General features: G+C 36.7%; 1 protein-coding gene across 8 annotated transcripts; it reads left to right on the top strand.

Annotated features, from left to right (window-relative positions):
* The first annotated feature begins 5,942 nt into the window (after positions 1-5,942).
* Positions 5,943-17,722, top strand: LOC130010302 (uncharacterized). 8 transcript variants are annotated; one of them, XM_050561986.2, is made up of 10 exons: positions 5,943-6,124; positions 8,830-8,949; positions 9,982-10,127; positions 10,605-10,766; positions 11,315-11,445; positions 14,173-14,275; positions 15,297-15,428; positions 15,971-16,056; positions 16,509-16,595; positions 17,489-17,721. In XM_050561986.2, exons 2-10 carry the CDS (start codon positions 8,835-8,837, stop codon positions 17,574-17,576), a joined length of 1,050 nt encoding a protein of 349 aa, XP_050417943.2. In that variant the 5' UTR covers positions 5,943-6,124; positions 8,830-8,834; the 3' UTR covers positions 17,577-17,721. The 8 variants fall into 8 exon arrangements, with proteins under 8 accessions (XP_050417943.2, XP_055959365.1, XP_055959364.1 ...); XM_056103390.1 differs by lacking the exon at positions 5,943-6,124 and adding an exon at positions 6,343-6,361 and having other exon boundaries at positions 17,489-17,722; XM_056103389.1 differs by lacking the exon at positions 5,943-6,124 and adding an exon at positions 7,611-7,672 and having other exon boundaries at positions 17,489-17,722.
* Positions 17,723-18,137: the final 415 nt, after the last annotated feature.

The raw sequence follows: 18,137 nt of genomic DNA, 5'->3' as shown, positions 1-18,137 counted from the left end.
TCAGAGAGACACAATGGGGAGCTGACAGATGCACTCTAACACCCGTCCGCTCGGTAATCGACTACGGGTGTTTGGCTTATGCCAGGGCAGGCGGTAGTCAACTGAGCAAGCTAGATAAAATACAGAGCAAAGTCATAAGACTAGCGACTAGAGCAGGTATAGGGACCAAAACGATTGCCCTTTTACACGAAATGGGAGAGCTTGCGCTTAACCTCAGATGAGAGGAACTATCACTCAAGTATTGAGGAAAGCTGCAAATGCTAAAGAAAGATGTCTAACATACAATTGTCTCAAATAGTAAGTTAGTAAGTGCAGGGGGACTGCACCACACAAAATTTACACAAAAACAAATACACGGACAGGACATCATACTCCGGAAAACACAAACATACAGACAATTCAAAAAAAGTGAATGGATCCGAGGGCTAGCCGTAAGCGTCCACTGCGCTGTACAGTCCCGGGTCTATAGTGACAACAGAGCAGGGCGCTATTGCACTTTCGTACCTCTACCAGTTCCCGTGGTAGTAGGAACTTGAAATTTTCAGAGGATGTTAAGGGGGGCTATCAATGACCACACACCAAATTTCAGCCGAATCGATCAATAACTTTTTATTTTACCGACCTTTTAATTTCTAACGAGAGAGAACTTCATCCGTTTTACGCCATTTGCTTTGTTTACTAATTAGACTTGAATAACAAGACACTAAGACGGAAACCGACTCGAATAACAAGACACTTAGACGGAAACCGACACACTGCACTAGCTGCCTAACACTGCAGTTCATAAAAATTAATATAATTTTCGTATACTTTAATTTTTGCGCGAAGCCACCATTTTCTATAAAATACTATTTGGTGTTGATCAGTGGATTGGCCTTTAGGTGTAAATATTGCCGTGACCTTGATTTTGACCTTGAGGCCAAACTTCCCATCCATATCGGGGCCTTTGCGTTTATGCTTGCCGTGGCCTTATTTCTTACTGTATTATCAAAGTTAATGTTCGAGGTGAAAGCAGAGATGACGTCCTTCAGAAAAGATATTTGGGTTAAAGTCGTAGGTAAAGGTCATGTTACAGAAAACTAAACTCAAACTTTTCAAAGTCATTTTTGGGACATTTGACCTTGACTTACGACCTTGACCCCGTAACCATTTTCGAAGGCTATCACATTGGCTTGAATCATGAACGTTTACCTTGGTCATATCGCACACTGCTCGGTCAGAAAACGGTCAAACGCAGAGGGTCCGTGTCCGAAAGGAAGTCAATGGGCGTGCTCAATGTAAAAGGTCGTGGTGACCTCCACTAGTCACCGTTAACCATCCGTAACCTTGACTCTGACCTTGAGTCCAAACGTCCCATCCATCTCGGGCCCTTTGCGTTTATACTTGTCGTGGCCTTATTTCTAACTGTATTATCAAATTTAATGTTCGAGGTGAAAGCAGAGACGACGTCCTCCAGAAAAGATAATTGGGTCAAAGTCGTAGGTCAAGGTCATCTTACAGAAAACTAAACTCGGACTTTTCAAAGTCAGTTTTGGGACATTTGGCCTTGACTTACGACCTTGACCTCGTAACCATTTTCGAAGGCTATCACCTTGGCTTGAACCATCGACGTTTACTTTGGTCCTGTCGCACACTGTTCGGTCAGAAAAGGGTCAAACGCAAAGGGCCCGTGTCCGAAAGGAAGTCAATGGGCGTGGTCAATGTGTAAGGTCGTGGTGACCTCCACTAGTCACCTTTAACCATCCGTGACCTTGACTTTGACCTTGAGTCCAAACTTCCTATTCATCTCGGGCCCTTTTCGTTTATGCTTGCCGTGACCCTATTTCTAACTGTATTATCAAAGTTAATGCTTGAGGTGAAAGCAGAGACAACGTCCTTCAGAAAAGTTAAAAAGGTCAAAGTCGTAGGTCAAGGTCATGTTACAGAAAACTAAACTCAAACTTTTCAAAGTCAGTTTTGGGACATTTGACCTTGACTTACGACCTTGACCCCGTAACCATTTTCGAAGGCTATCAACTTGGCTTGAATCATGGGCGTTTACCTTGGTCCTGTCGCACACTGCTCGGTCAGAAAACGGTCAAACGGAGAGGGGCCCGTGCCCGAAAGGAAGTCAATGGGCGTGGTCAATGTGAAAGTTCGTGGTGACCTCCACTAGTCACCTTTAACCATCCGTGACCTCGACTTCGACCTTGAGTCCAAACTTCCCATCCATCTCGGGCCCTTTTCGTTTATGCTTGCCGTGACCCTATTTCTTACTGTATTATCAAAGTTAATGCTTGAGGTGAAAGCAGAGACAACGTCCTTCAGAAAAGGTAAATGGGTCAAAGTCGTAGGTCAAGGTCATGTTACAGAAAACTGAACTCAAACTTTTCAAAGTCAGTTTTGGGACAGGGCCAGGGTAAACGTCGATGGTTCAAGCCAAAATGGTGGCTTCGCGCAAAAATTAAAGTATACGAAAATTATATTAATTTTTATGAACTGCAGAGATAGGCAGCTAGTGCAGTGTGTCGGTTTCCGTCTTAGTGTCTTGTTATTCGAGTCTAAATAGTAAACAAAGCAAATGGCGTCAAACAGATAAAGTTTTCTCTCGTTAGAAATTAAAAGGTCGGTAAAATAAAAAGTTATTGGTCGATTCGGCTGAAATTGCTAGCCCCCCTTAACATCCTCTGTAAATTTCAAGTTCCTACGACCACGGGAACTGGTAGAGGTACGAAAGTGCAATAGCGCCACACAGACTTCACTCAAATTTGAAAACAATTAGGAATACAACCCAAGAACCCAATTGTGTAATGCCAGCATGAGTCATGATCTGCTGTATGCTACACGAAATACGAATGTAAGCATATGTAGTAAAATTCAACTATACAAGTAACCACATCGGTGAAATGTATAAAAAAAAGTAGTCTAAACTCTAAACTAGAATTCCAACGAATAGGTTCTAAGAAAAACACCAGGCCCATGACATTTGGGTAAATGTCAAACGATATCTTAAATAAGTACAATCTGAAAGGAGTGACTATTGAGACAACATTCTTCCCCGACACTCCGCCTTTGCAATAAAGTGATCCAATCACTAACATGTACGTACCTAAGTGACGTCAGAAATAAACGTAGAGGACTAGCAATGGAATTAATAGCCTCTAGGGCGACCTTCGGTTATAATTTTTTCACGACTAGTGGTCGGAACTAGAAACCGAACGCGAATGGTCCGGACCATCGTCTGTTCAAAGACGGCTGCCCCCAGGGACATGGTGATGTCATTATACTCTGCTTTAAACCTCGAGCATAACCCTGAAAAAAAAACCCTTAACCCCAAAGGAAGGTCTATACATATCTCCATGGAGGATAATGAATCGCTGTGTTACATAGTTTAATAAACAAATAATAATTTTAGAGATGGCAAAATTCCTTGTAACTTGACGTTACTTTTTGCATAGCGCAAATATTGAAATAATGCGTAATTTTTAGACTTACATAGATTCAGACATAACATACGCGACAAAAAATATCTGCTCATAGAAGTAGCAACCATTTAAAATTCATTCAAGCTTTCTTAAAATCAGATACTTAACAAAAATAGATTCTTTCTACATATTCTACACTTTCGTTTCATCGACACCACCATCTTGGAACTACTCCGACCATGCCACAATAGCATGGCTCAGTATTTTCGGGCTATGGTCCGGACTAAATGAAATTCGGATTCAGTTAGTTCGACCCTAGTCAAGAAATCACGATAACCGAAGGTCGCCCTGAATGGACTGACCCACACTGATCCGCAGTGAATATTTGTTTGGCCGCGACAATCACTGATAAGGATGACATTGATGCGGCTTAATGAGCTAGAAATATTAACTTTTTTCCTGCGACAAATTAAATTCTAAAACATTTTTTGTATATACTGGAAAAATAAATAAAGGCGTTTGACGTATATGTAGGTAAAAATTATTTCCGATTTAGTGTAAATGGGTATTAAATTGACTAAAATGCAGCATTCTCTCCGAAGCAGTTATGTCTTATGTAAACAATGCACGCGCCATTCAGCTAATGATTCACACCGCATGCTGTGACAGCACGTGTTAAGGCAGTGATCTATGACAGATATTATACGAGACTCGTAATTCTCTGTGAAACAGATTGGGACTGACCATCTCAAAAGTTACACAGATGGATCAAAAGATTCACAAAGGGGGCAGCAGGATATGGCATATACATACCCAAAGCAAAGCTGAACATCAGGAAAACGCTACCAGACATTGTTCTGTGTACACCGCAGAACTGATATGGCCATTAAATCTGCACTTGAATGCCTAGCTATGTAGACACACCAAACAGGCGCAACCCTTTCTGAATCCCATGAGTAATATCAAATATATAAACGAGCTCCTCCAAAAGCAGACAGGGCTTAATCCACGAAGTTAGGGACCTAAATCAAAAGATAAAAACCCGTGGGTAGGGGTGGGGGGGAAGGTGATCCTTGCATGGATCCCTTCCCACGTCAATATTTTCGGCCAAGAAAAAGCAACTAGCAACGGAGGGGTTGTCACTAAATGAAATGGACAATAGAATATAGCAGACTTGAATTTGCAAGTATAGCAAAAGATAAGATCAAAATTGCATGGAAATACCCACTCTCCACACAAGTATCGCTATCCAGCGTTCGACTGCAAGGGAAGACAACTCTGTTTGGGAGATTGGGAAATACCGTCTAAAACAAGAAAACACCCATCGCTATCAAATAGATAACAATCTTGTCAATCATCCATCAAAATAGACAAGCTCATCACGAGGCTCAAAACCATAGACATAGTCAAATGCCTCTGTGGACATACTGCAACCCCTTAATTCACACCTAGCTAGTCGATTGCAGTCAGTTAAGGAACCAACGTCTAACTTATCTAGACCATAATCAACTCTCGATGCCATCGCTAACCTGCGATATTTACTGGATTTGAATACTTTTTTTTGACGGATGATTTAAGCAATTTGATTGGTCGAGACTTTAGAACACAACACCTCGCCTTCTAATTGAGGTTGAATTTCAAACTTGATGTAGGCGTTGATGATATGTGTCATGGCATGGGGGGAATTTTGCCTGGGCAGCGGCACTATGGCCTACTTCAACTGCCAAGGGATCTTTTACGTGCAGCCAATGTATACACGGGACCTCGGTTTTCGTCCCATCCAAACGACTAGACCGCTGCCTTATCAGGCCCTCTGTCCTGCACCATTGACAAGGGGAAAGCAAGTCTGAAAACCCCGATGAACTTTCTCGGCCAATGCAGGGCTCGAACACGCGACCTGTTTAGCGAGCCAGCGTCTTACCCACTTCGCCACCGTGGTTCCTAGCATGGTGAAATTTAGTGTACAGTTTCACTGTACCTGCTCAGTACTTGGACTAAGAATTTTTGAAACAGATAAATGTGCAAATGATTAATATGTGTCATCTATTTATTTTGGTAATTTCGGCTTGTTCTCTTTGCAGGTGCTGGATATTCTTACTTTAGAGAACCAGGAACGAAAAACAGAAACGAAGATGAAATCAACAACCATCCCGGACAAGAAGATCAAATGGAAGGAAGAATGGACAGGCCCTACACTCACCAATAAGCCCAAAGGAAGAGTTGCACCGCCCTACCATTCAACCGAACGAATCGGCCAGACCCATACAGCACTTGTTATCGTCCCGTCATTAATTGTTTTGTTCGTTCTGTACATATATATATATACATATTTCTTAATCCTTTCAATTCTTTTCGCAAATAACCTTGTAAATAAATATCTCACTTTGTACATAACATGTAATTGTCTGCGATATCACTTCAGTGGAAGCGGACGTTAAATAAAGCTATTTCACACACAATTGCAGTCTTTATACTGCAAGATAAAAATAGAAAATGTTCAAGTACTGCTATATTAAAATAGATATTATATTCCTTGCCATTTGGTTAGTTACGCTTTAACTATTTTGTATATAATCGGGAGGCATTGACAAGTATAGAATCAGTTGTTCATATGTTCGTGTACCTTATATTTAAAAAGGTCAAACCATGACTAGCTGAGTTTAATAGGGTTTCTTATTATACTTCAAACATCAGTTTAACTGCAGCAACCTCTGAATGATGTAAGTAGTATAGCAGTAGTGGATAAAAGTCTATTTCCACAGTTGTGGTATGATTTTGCCTATGGTGTTACAATATTACAGTATGTCTCGCTCTCGACCATTAAACAATACATAATACTAGTACTGTAGTCTACAATATGTTACACTATTCAACAGCTGTATTCATATTATTTTTCTTAATATAATATGACTTTTTGAATTGTTGAGGATTAAAACTAGGCAGTTTTCATAATACATGTAAAGGTTTTTTTTGTTGTTTTTTTTTTTGTTTTTTTTAAATATTAGATCGTTCTGAATTGAAGATCTTGGCCCGGTCGTTTTTTCGTCAATTTCATTTTTTCACTATAACATATCTGTCCTTGTAAGTCGCTTTTTTCAATTCTTTGCTCGATATTGACAAAAAACCACTCGTTTACTTGACCCCTGGCGATCATTTTTAGGGTGTTCCAGGATAGCGCTTCCTTTATCTGGACAAGGATATTTTTACGCTCCGTCGGGCTACATTAATATTTGATTGGTGCCATAGGGTTAGTGCTTAAACTCTCATGAAGATCTTTACGCCTCTTCCGGCTATAGTGTGAATTATTGATTATAATTTGTTAAAGGCTCAATACCACTCTTGTTGTAACTGAATAATATGTCCCAATATTTATTCTGGTCAACAAATTGTACTATTTTACAATATTCCAATTAATTGATGATACAAATTTCATCTTAACACACCTAATTTAAAAAATTGTAAAAAATTCAACAAATAATTTGAAAAGCTGACGTAAAGCTTTTCAAATGTGACTTGGATTTAAAAATATTTTTGAACCCTCTGGAAAAGTAAAATATAGGATTTAATGGATAATTTACACAACAGGTAAGACACTAACACATCTAGTACCTAGAATAAGGCTATTTTTTATTTTCTGGAGCTGTCAAGCCAGCAAGAGTGTTATTGTCCCTTTAATCGTTTCAGATGCCAAGCAGTTAGCGCAAATAGGTGACATTTTACCCACCGCTTAAATTGATTTGTTCCTGATTGATTATTTAGCCAAGTTGGATTATGTATTTTGTGTTTGGAAGTCCTCAGTACATGTCTTCTGAGCTGGGTGATAACAGTTGAGATTTAGATTTGTGTTGTTTTCTTGTAATTTGTTTAGCATGGATTCTCGTTGAGATTTAGGTGGTTACACACGTTTTAACTAGGATGCGCCGCCCTTTAAAAACGTGATTCCTAACTTGAAATATTTACATACGTGATCTACCGTATGGGCCGAGGCAGAAATAACCTGGTTGGTGCATAAATGTACGTAAGACTTACGTGACACCCCTTTTCATTCCATTTGTTATGAGTCTCCATGAGTCTGTTCAGCTTTACATGTGAACATACTATTTAACAGTTCTTGTAGTTTTTTCTGTGTTTTTTTTCTAAGTATAAGGAAGAACTCTTGATTTATCTAAATTCGGAATTTTAAAGTTATTTCACAATGTATGAGTTTGGATTTATGAACATGATACGATGTTATCTTTATAATTTATATAAAAAAAGAATAAATAATGGTGAATTGTTGATACTTTTGATCGTCTATTTTGGAGTTATCTCCCATTTATGGCATTTAGCGTATGCAATAGGCTGCAGGACATAATTCTTGACTGTGGATACACAGTGGCTATAGGATGAACAAAAATTGCAGTGTCAGTGGTGATTTCTAGCGCATATCTGGACCCAATTCAATTACATCACATACAAAACCAACAAAAAGTTTAAAATTACGCATTTTATATGAACAAAATACCTGTAGTAGGTGAATGTTGTTTTATACGGACTTGGAATTATTTTATTAAAACTATGGACTCTATTATAATCTGTAGCTGGGTCCATGTTAAAACTCAGTCATTGTTCATTTAGAAATAAAGGAGAAAAATTTAAGAACAATATATTTCGATCAAAGTTAACCTTTTAACTTTGAAACACAATGTGAAATGTAGAAAAATATGTTTGCAAAATTTGGAATTTTGGACTCTTAAAGGTGGTGAATGTGACACTGGACTTCTTAATGGATTTTCTAAAACTAATATATTGCTTTGACAGGTGTATCTCAATCTCAGTGTCAAGTTGTCAGTCTGTTGATCGAGTGTCTAACAACTCAGTGTTGAATATACAGCCACAATAAATTACGAAATTGTCCAATCATTAAGTGTCAGAAAATGGGTGTCATACTTAGAGACACAATGAACAAAAAATTGGGGGTATTAGATAAATGGTGTCATATGTAGTTCTTTAGAGGGAGAGAGGAAGGTATGGGTTTAACATCCACTCGACACAAAAGCTAGGTCATTTTGGGACTAACACATATGGTTCAACTTTATTTCAATAATTTGCTTGCATGAGGGGCCGTCTTTAGCAGTGGGAGGAAACCGGAGGACCTGGAGAAAACCCACGAGGTTGGACAGGCGACCCTACTCCTTGTCACGTACAACTGGGGAATGACAGACCGTATGATACAGTGCGCACGTGCGCTAACCATTCGGCCATCCAGCCCCCCTGTAGTTCTTTAGACTAGCGAAACTTTTAGTAACTCATCACTGAAATATATAATAGATATGATAGAATAAAACTGACTATAACAGCGATTAACAATCCTCTTTGCAAATTAAACCGTAAAAAAAAGTTTAAATGTTCCAATTTATTTTATTTATATAAATTTAATTTTCAGTAACGATGGATCCAAGTGTTTCTACATATGTAAGAGGTTTTCATGACATTGACGCTGTCTCAAAGATGAAATATAAACCACTAGGCAACACTGGTTTACAAATATCACAACTTGGCTATGGTTAGTTTTTTTTCTGTTTTTACTGGATGCTGTGAATAGGAATTAAATCAACTCTTAGTTGTATGAGTCTTTGTTGTCATGGTCGGACATGCACTTTTGATCATAAAAACCGTTATCTTTAGGTTTGATCCCAGCTACAATATGTTAGTCCAAAAATGACCTGGTTAGTGTCAGATTAAAAAGGGGCCCGTCAAAAAATAAATGGAGATTATAGGTACCACTGGTTGGTTTTGTCCTTAATACTGTTTACATATGATGCACTTTATACTTGAATCATATGGTAATATATAAAATAGTAACAAAGAGTTTTGTTTACGGGGTTTTGAGGGTTTTTTGTTCTTGGGGTTTAAATTTGGGGCGTCATCTAATTGCTTATATTTTCCATGCAATGAAAAGAAATTGAATGAAAATTATTTTTGTGAATGATAGTATGTTTAAATTATATAACCCGGGCCACTGGCAATATTACCATTATTCCAAATATATCTATATGTCGCAATTAATAGATCTTACAACGTAGCTCTAATTAATATTTGTTAATTTCGTGATTTTAAGTTAGGCGAGGGTGACGGCTGTCCTAAGTTACAATAGATTTTAGTTAAAATTGTCCCTAAAATAGTTTTGTGAAACGGCACTATTGTAAGTTAAGATACAATTTTAACTTACAATATTATTTTAGTGGATTTTACCTAATATGCTTAAAATCGTTTTGTGAAACGCATCTATCTTAAGTTAGGATGGAATTTTAGTTTAAGACGATTTTAAGGAGATTTAAGTTTTTGTGAAACAGGGCCCAGAATGAAATTGATCCTTCTTGGTCAGATATTCATTTTTGAGATTAAACTTTACAATATGGTAGTTTGTAAGGGATTGAAAATCCTTTAATTAACAATCAGGAGTGAATTATTTCACATTAATCAAATTTGTTGGATTTCATGTAAATTCTCTTTATGATTGGCTCCTGAAAAAAATTTAAGAGTGGTAGTTACTTTTAGTTACTTAATTTATTCATGTGTTATTATATTATTATAGGTGGATCTGGTTTAGCAGGTGTTTTTAAAACAACTAAAGATGATGAAAGTATCGCAGTTTTAACACAAGCTATCAAGAAAGGCATTAACTACATAGATACAGCACCATGGTATGGTAATGGCAAATCAGAAACAGTATTAGGACAGGTTGGTTACAAAGCATAAACATATCTCATTAATCATTTCTTAATTGATAGAAAAATCTTTGGAACCAAACCAGGTACCAAACCAAACTGTGGCATAGGTGCAGGATTAAAATTTCACATACAGAGTGTCAAGACGAAGAATCCTATTGATTTTCAATGATTTCTGATAGCCAATCAAATTTTAATTATTTCTGACATTTAATTCACTGGTTGTTACTCCCATTACTGCAAAAGAATATAATATATGCAACAACCTTTGTGTGGTGTTTGGACACACACATTCACAAGTACTTCTTTGTTTATGGTAGATAAATGCATAAATAAATCAATAACAAATACGTCCAGATAAAAAATTCTCCTCTTTACTTCATTCTGACGTACATTATTATGATTTCTCCATGTTTGAATTCCTTGGAAAAACAGATGTGCATTTCGTCGCTTAACAAATGAATTGTTACTATTGTTACTTTTTCTGCAGGCATTTAAGAATATACCCCGTGACTCATTCTATGTAGCAACTAAAGTAGGAAGATATGAACCTGATGTAGAGAAAATGTTTGATTTTAGTCGTGAAAGAACTATGAGAAGTATAGATGAAAGTCTACAGAGAATGGGAATAGGTTATGTTGATATAATACAGGTGCATATAAAATAATTTATAGTCTTATGATTTCAAATTAAAATGTGATGTCTACAATGATGTACTAACATTTTTATAAACACTACAATAATGCTTCACAACCAAAAACAGATTGAAAACACTATAAAAGGTTAGAGGGAATTGTTGAAGGTGGAGTGATGTCTACAATGATGTACTAACATTTTTATAAACACTACAATAATGCTTCACAACCAAAAACAGATTGAAAACACTATAAAAGGTTAGAGGGAATTGTTGAAGGTGGAGTGTAGTAAGAGTTGTTATCTGTACAGTACAATCTGTATTGTCCTGATTTTAATTTGTTGACTGCCCATAGATTATCTTTAACTCTGCAGGAAATATATCAATGCTCTAAGAATGCTTCTTGGGTCCACAAGGTTAAAATAATTAAAAAGGAAAAAGGAATCTATAATTTGCATTTTTTTGCAATTTTTCTTTTCTTCTCTTTTCTTCTCTAGAACTGTCTCTTTAGTTTGTAGAATTTTACATGTTGATTTGCTTTGAGTGATTAATGCTGTAATTTTCAGGTACATGATATGGAGTTTGCTCCAGATTTAGATATTATTCTCAATGAAACATTGCCAGCTTTACAAGAAATTAAGGATAGTGGTAAAGCTAGATTTATTGGAATAACTGGATACCCTCTTGAAAACTTCAGGTATGGTACATTTGCAAATCTCAACAATTACCAAACCTGATTAAATTTTATGGCATGGATATTACAAATAAATATAAATATAACATGTGTTTTACATGTAACGTATGTGATCATTACATGTAACTTACGTGGTCATTACATGTAACTTATGTGTTCATTACATTTAACTTATGTGATTTACACATACCTTATGTGATTTACATATACCTTATGTGATCATTACATGTAGCCTATGTGATTTTTATATAACATGTAAATTATGTGATCATTATAGCCTACATGTAACTTACATGATTTACATGTAATTATTATTTACATATAACTTATGTGACCATTACATGTAACTTTTATGATTTACTTGTAACTTGTGTGATATAAAATTCCTTTGAAATAAATTAAAAGAGTTCTTGAGGTAGCATTTTTTCAAAGGACATTTTTATACAGATTATTGCACTGTTATATATACATAACTTTTGACACTGTGTCTTAATGATGTTTGTATATCTTGCAGTCAGTCACATTGCATGTAAGTTAGGTGGAGATTGTTATGAATGTAGTCTTATGCCCCATTGACACTTTCACGCATTTTGAATCCGCAATGGTAATCATTAATTCGTACCAATGCGGATGGATATCATGTATATTTCACCTGTCAATCAAATAGTTCGTGCCGTTGCTGACCAACCTTTGCTCATAGTATGCAAAATCTGTCCGCACTGGTGCGCATTCGTACCATGTTAGTTGTCTCTCATGTGTCCCGCATCGTCCATCATTGTCCCGTTACAGTACTCAATATCTACGGATAGTTTGCGCACAGTTTGCGCAGGTGACCGCGCACTTGCGCTATGGTACGCCAGTACCTGCACTGTCAGGTATTGGTTACGCTAGTGTACTCAGTTTTAAGCATGCGTGACCATTTTGTGAGTCATTTTGTGGCACGCACTGGCACGCTTTATAGAAATGGTATATATAAAGGAAAGGTATTGGGATATGGTCCATTCCGTCGGCAACTCTTCAAAATGATGAACTCCAGAGACCTTAAAGAAAGGAACCTTACTTTGCAAAACGTACATCTTACAGCAGCTGCTGGTCTACTACTTTTGGAAGAAGATGAAAGTGAACGAAATATTGTTCTACAATCAAAACCTGACACCGACAGAACGTCTGCCTGCAGCAAGAAAAGAAAAGTCAGGAGGCAATGGTTGACAAGGAGACAACATTTTGGCCATTATGACCAGTTATTGTCGGAACTACACAAGGAAGAACGCAGAGGTTACCGGAACTTCCTACGTATCACCCCCGAACTGTTTCAAGAGATGATTGAAAAGTTGAGCCCACACCTGAAGAAGAATAAAACATTTATGAGAGAACCTCTTGAAGTTGGCCTGAAGTTAGCAATCACACTCCGCTTCTTAGCCAGTGGCGATTCCTATGCAAGTCTCCAATACAATTTCAGAGTTGAACTTAGCACTATATGCAAGTTTCTACCAGAAGTATGTAAAGCTATCGTCAAGGTCTACAAGCCAGAAGCATTAGTTTGTCCTAGAACAGAAGACCAGTGGAAGACTATTGCTGAAGGTTTTAGTAGCAGATGGAATTACCACAACTGTCTTGGAGCCGTTGACGGCAAGCATGTTGCTATGAAGAAACCCCCCTCGGGTGGATCCTTCTACTTTAACTACAAGAACTTTCATAGCATCGTGCTCCTTTCAGTGGTGGATGCTGGGTACCAATTTCTGTTGGAGCGGAAGGTGGAGCTTCTGATGGTGGAACATGGAGCAACTGTACGTTGTGAAAACGTGGAGGCTTCTGATTGGTGCGGCGCCTGTGAGTGAAGCAAACCTGCCAATGAGTATATGAGAGTAAACTATGAGCACCAATGAGTAAATTATGAGCACCAGTGAGTACACTGTGAGGATCAATGAGTAAACTGTGAGCACCAATGAGTGACACACGTCAAGTGGCGGGAAGAATTCCTGACCACTGGCAGATACCTACATCAACCCATGAGCACCATTGCTGATCTTGTCGTACCAGTGATGAACCTTGCGCACCAATGCGTGACATTGAGTACCCCTCAGTGCGTGACAGTGCGCAACATAATTTTCATTGACACTTTTACGCACCGGGTACGCATAGTTTGCGCATAGTTTACGAAAATGGTACGCCCAGGAGTGCGTGGCATGAGCTTGGACAAATCCTAGGTTTTGGGTCGGCACTGTCACGGATGGCACGCAATGGTACGCGTAGTTTACGACTGTTTCCCGCGATGGTACGCATAGTTTCCGTCTTGGAAAGCGTACCACGATTGCGTGAAACTGTCAATGGGGCATTAGTCTTAGAGATAACCTATCATCAAAAGCTGATTCTACAATGAGTTTTCATATGAATGCATACTCCTTAATCATTAAAGAAGCTTCTCTGGTGACAAGAGTAAGATTGGCCACTGCGGACAAGTTTTGATCGATTGGTCAAATAAATCAAACTACAAGCAAGAACAGTACAATAGTAAATCACAGACAATTGTCGGATTCAGACTAGATTGTTTCTTGTTGCAATATGTAAGATATGTTTTGTAGTAATTTGAACAAAGACTGCATTGTTCGTTTAAGTACATGTTTATTTAAAATAATTAGCAATCACCAGGCTTTGTGTATTAGCCATATTTGTCAGGATTTTACAAAGGCATGTGAAAAATCAGGAATATCTTTTTTTTGTTTGTTACAGGACAATTATAGAGAAAAGTAAAGTTAAAATAGATACAGTTTTAAGTTATTGTCGTGGTTGTATGTTTGATAGTTCAATACAAGATTATATTCCTTATTTCAAGGTAAAACATATATATGTATATTTCTCATTGCCAGGTAAAATATACTCCATAATATTTTATGTTTTATTTCCAGGTATATCAGGTATATTCCATCATATCTTATTTAAAACTGCAAATTGCTAGACTGCACAAACATTTTAGTGGTCTAAAATATGTACGACTAGCAGGATACCCGGCTTCGCTCGGGGGTCATAACCCCGAAACCGGAAGTGGTAGACTAACGCCACCTGGCCTATGTAACTCCCCGGTCCGAGCTACCCCTATACCCCAAATTTCAGACTCAGGGGCAGACCTAGTGTAGCCGCCAACCCCGAACAGACAGACAGACAAACAAACGACAGTCACAAATATTAGTATAGATAGATAGATGTACTATGTCATACAGTTCACAATTACAATTTGATTAAAAGTCCCAACATGCTTGATTATAGGCCATTATTACAATTTAATTAAAAGTTCTAATATACTTGTATATAGGCCATTATTACAATTTAATTAAAATCCCCAATATGCTTGTATATAGGTCATTATTACAATTTAATTAAAATCCCCAATATGCTTGTATATAGGTCATAATTACAATTTAATTAAAAGCCCCAATAGGCTTGTTTTTTGCCATTATTACAATTTAATTAAAACCTCAAATATATTGTTTTAGGCCATTGTTACAATTTAATTAAAAGCTCTCGTGTATAGGTCATTATTACAATTTTATTAGGCCATTATTACAATTTAATTAAAAGCCCCGGAGAAGCGGTTTTGACGTTTACATCCAAACGACTCAATATTTTGAGCTAAAATTTTGAGACAAGGTAAATACACCATTCCTCTATATTTTGGTGTTTAAATTTCATACGTACACAGACTTTTATTTCTATATGTATAAGACTAATTTATAGTCCGCTTATCATGCAAACAGTAGATATGGCTTCCGAAATCCAAGTTCAAACTTTCATTGACACATATTAATGCAGTTCATCTAGTTGAATAAACACTGACACACATATTGACATATTTTCAGGAGAAAGGACTTGGTATATTAAATGCATCACCTATAGGTATGGGTTTATTATGTGAATCGGGTCCACCAAAATGGCATCCAGCAAATCATCAAATTAAAGATAATTGTCAGAAGGCTGCAAAATATTGTAAGGTATGCACAAAGCAAATATAATCTCATTAATCTAATCCACATACCTTCATCACTTTTTGTTCTGGATTGTTATTGGAGATCAAGACGCAATTTGGTTTTTCAAGCTCAGTCCCCAGGTTGCCTGGCTTGCATGAATGTCTGCTATATCACTACATTGGACTAAACTCTGAGGTCTCCTGTATAAATTGGCAGTGTATATGAAATATTCCTACCCGGTCCTTACTGAGTTTTAATTTATAGAAGAAAATTGATTAGCATATGCAATATATTCAACACTTGCAATTAACATTTAATGTACATGTACTTGATGATCATGACTTGAAGGATTATCTGGAAGAAATGCAAAACCAATGTTCTACGATGTACACATTCACATACTCTTAATAGAACCTATTTACAGCTTGAATTATATGGAGAGTCTGGGGGAAATGTTTTATCCCAGGAATTGCCTATGTCATTGTGATCCTAGAAAAATTCACTGTATGCTAGTCTGAAATTGACCGAAGTATTGTAAGACATAAACTCCATTCTTTTACTTTCAGGACAATAATGTAGACTTAGCTCAGTTGGCCGTGAAACATAGTCTTGAACTTCCAGGAGTGGCATCCACGATAACGTCTTCTGAAAGGTAAATAGAGATTGTCGTACAAGTATTATACTGATATTAATAGTACCAAATATATTGATACCGTAAACAAATCCGATTTAAGCAGAATTAAATGGGCAATAACCTCCCATAAACCTTGAAAAAGATGTGCTTTGCTGATCCTTCTCAAATCAGATTTTAAAATGCTCTTGTTAGGTATTTGTAATTTCAAACTTAATTTTTTTAATAATTATTATGATAATGAGAACAGTTCTAATATATTTGGGACTGCTACTGCTCCCATAAAAAGTTTTGTTGAAATAAATAACATTAATATCTCTCTTGTTTTAATTACAGCTCTGAAATAGTTTGTAAGAATCCTCCAGTCTGAATTAACCAGTTTTATTTACTAAAATATATCTGGTAATGCTCCTTTAACCAAGTTTGTTGAAATAAACAAGATTAATATCTCTATAAACTATTTTTAATTACAGTTATGATATAGTTGATAAAAATCTCAAACTTCTGTCAACAAATTTAACTGATAAAGAAAGAAATGTATATAATGATGTTATGAAAAGGTTTGTATATATTGATATATCTAGCATATAAAATAATACAATCCAGTCACATGTGTATTACTGGTATATTCCTTCATAAAACATTGTATACCCCTAAATAACATGTAGAATACAGCTGTCTATTACAGAGGCATTATGGGAGGTTAGATAAAGAGTTGACTGTTTTCGTTATAGAATATGTTGAAAATTTCAGTCAAACTGCTCCACTCTGAACAAAGATATTAGCTTTTGAATTTTAAGCCGAGCCTTGATCATCATGACTAAAGTCGGTGCGATAAAAAACATTTTTGGATTTAATCATCAATGAGCGTTGAGCAGCAGATCGATTCAAATCCTGTAAAATTATGGATAAGTTAATTAATATCTAAGTAATAGGCCTAAAGAAAGACCAGCAATAGGCAGATTTAGCTCTTGGATAATGTACGTTTAATGTAAGATGAACAATCTTATTTTGTGGCTACCCACAGGCGAATTATTGAAATAAATTTGAACTATGTTAACTCCGAAATGACCTAGTTTGTGTCAAGTGGACATTAAACCTCATCTCTCTCTCTCTCTCTCTCTCTCTCTCTCTCATTTTGTGATAATATCAGGCAAGAAAGCTTAACCTTTAGATAAACTTGAATGAGGTCCATGATTATTTCGAAAACTTATGGTAATTACTGGAATATATCCACGAATTCTGTTTGTGTTTTGCAGTTTCACCCACAACTAATATATTTTAAAATGATTCTATATTCCAATCTGTTTGAATAACAACTTTGAGATGAGTTAATCTGAACCCAATTCAGACTCAATAAATAAAAGTATTATTTTTGATTTATTTGCCAGATTTATGGAACCCATTCAGATATATTCAATGATAAAAATATTGTTTTTGATTTATTTGCCAGATTTATGGAACCTTTACATAAGATGAATTGGGAAGGCATTGAAGTCAATCAATACAGAGAAAAGTTGGCTAAATTACAAGACAGATAACTCTAAGAAGTAGATGGACTACTATAACTTTAGCTGTATTTTATTGAAATAATAAATTATCTTATATACTATTCAAAAAAAGTAGGGGATATTTGATTTTTAAGTGTTATTAAAGTCACCTAATGAAACTGACGAAGAAACAAATGACAAAATGAAATGAAGTTCACATTCATCGATTTATTCCAAATGATCGTTAGACTAAGTAAGGCACAGACTGACCATTATAAGGGTAAAATGATACCCGGGGTCAAACAGCAAAGTTACCACAGCATCACAACTAAGTCAGTAACGGGTAAATCCTCCTCTGTTTGCCAAACAAGCATTGATCCGACGTGGCATACTCCTAATGGGACGTCTAAGGTCATTTTGGTCCAGATTGTCCCATTCCTGTTGCAACGCAGCAGCAAGTTCTTGGACATTGGCAGGACGTTGTTGACGTTGACGTAACCTCTGTCCAAGCATGTCCCAGACATGCTCGATGGGGGAGAGGTCGGGATGATTCAGTGCTGGCCAAGGTAATGTGGTGATGTTCTGTTGTTGGAGGTAACCTGTAACGATCCT

Source organism: Patella vulgata, chromosome 9 (genome assembly GCF_932274485.2).
Source record: "Patella vulgata chromosome 9, xgPatVulg1.2, whole genome shotgun sequence".
In the NCBI taxonomy this organism is placed as follows: domain Eukaryota; kingdom Metazoa; phylum Mollusca; class Gastropoda; family Patellidae; genus Patella; species Patella vulgata.
This window is presented reverse-complemented; position numbering and strand designations above follow the sequence as displayed.

What these genes read in the sequence shown, in the direction of transcription:
- LOC130010302 (XM_056103389.1), top strand. Translation starts at nt 7,618, where the DNA reads ATGAACATGATACGATGTTATCTTTATAATTTATATAAAAAAAGAATA. An exon ending in ATTATATTCCTTATTTCAAG is followed by an intron (nt 14,276 to 15,296) that starts GTAAAACATATA and finishes ACATATTTTCAG; the next exon opens with GAGAAAGGACTTGGTATATT. An exon ending in ACGATAACGTCTTCTGAAAG is followed by an intron (nt 16,057 to 16,508) that starts GTAAATAGAGAT and finishes TTTTAATTACAG; the next exon opens with TTATGATATAGTTGATAAAA.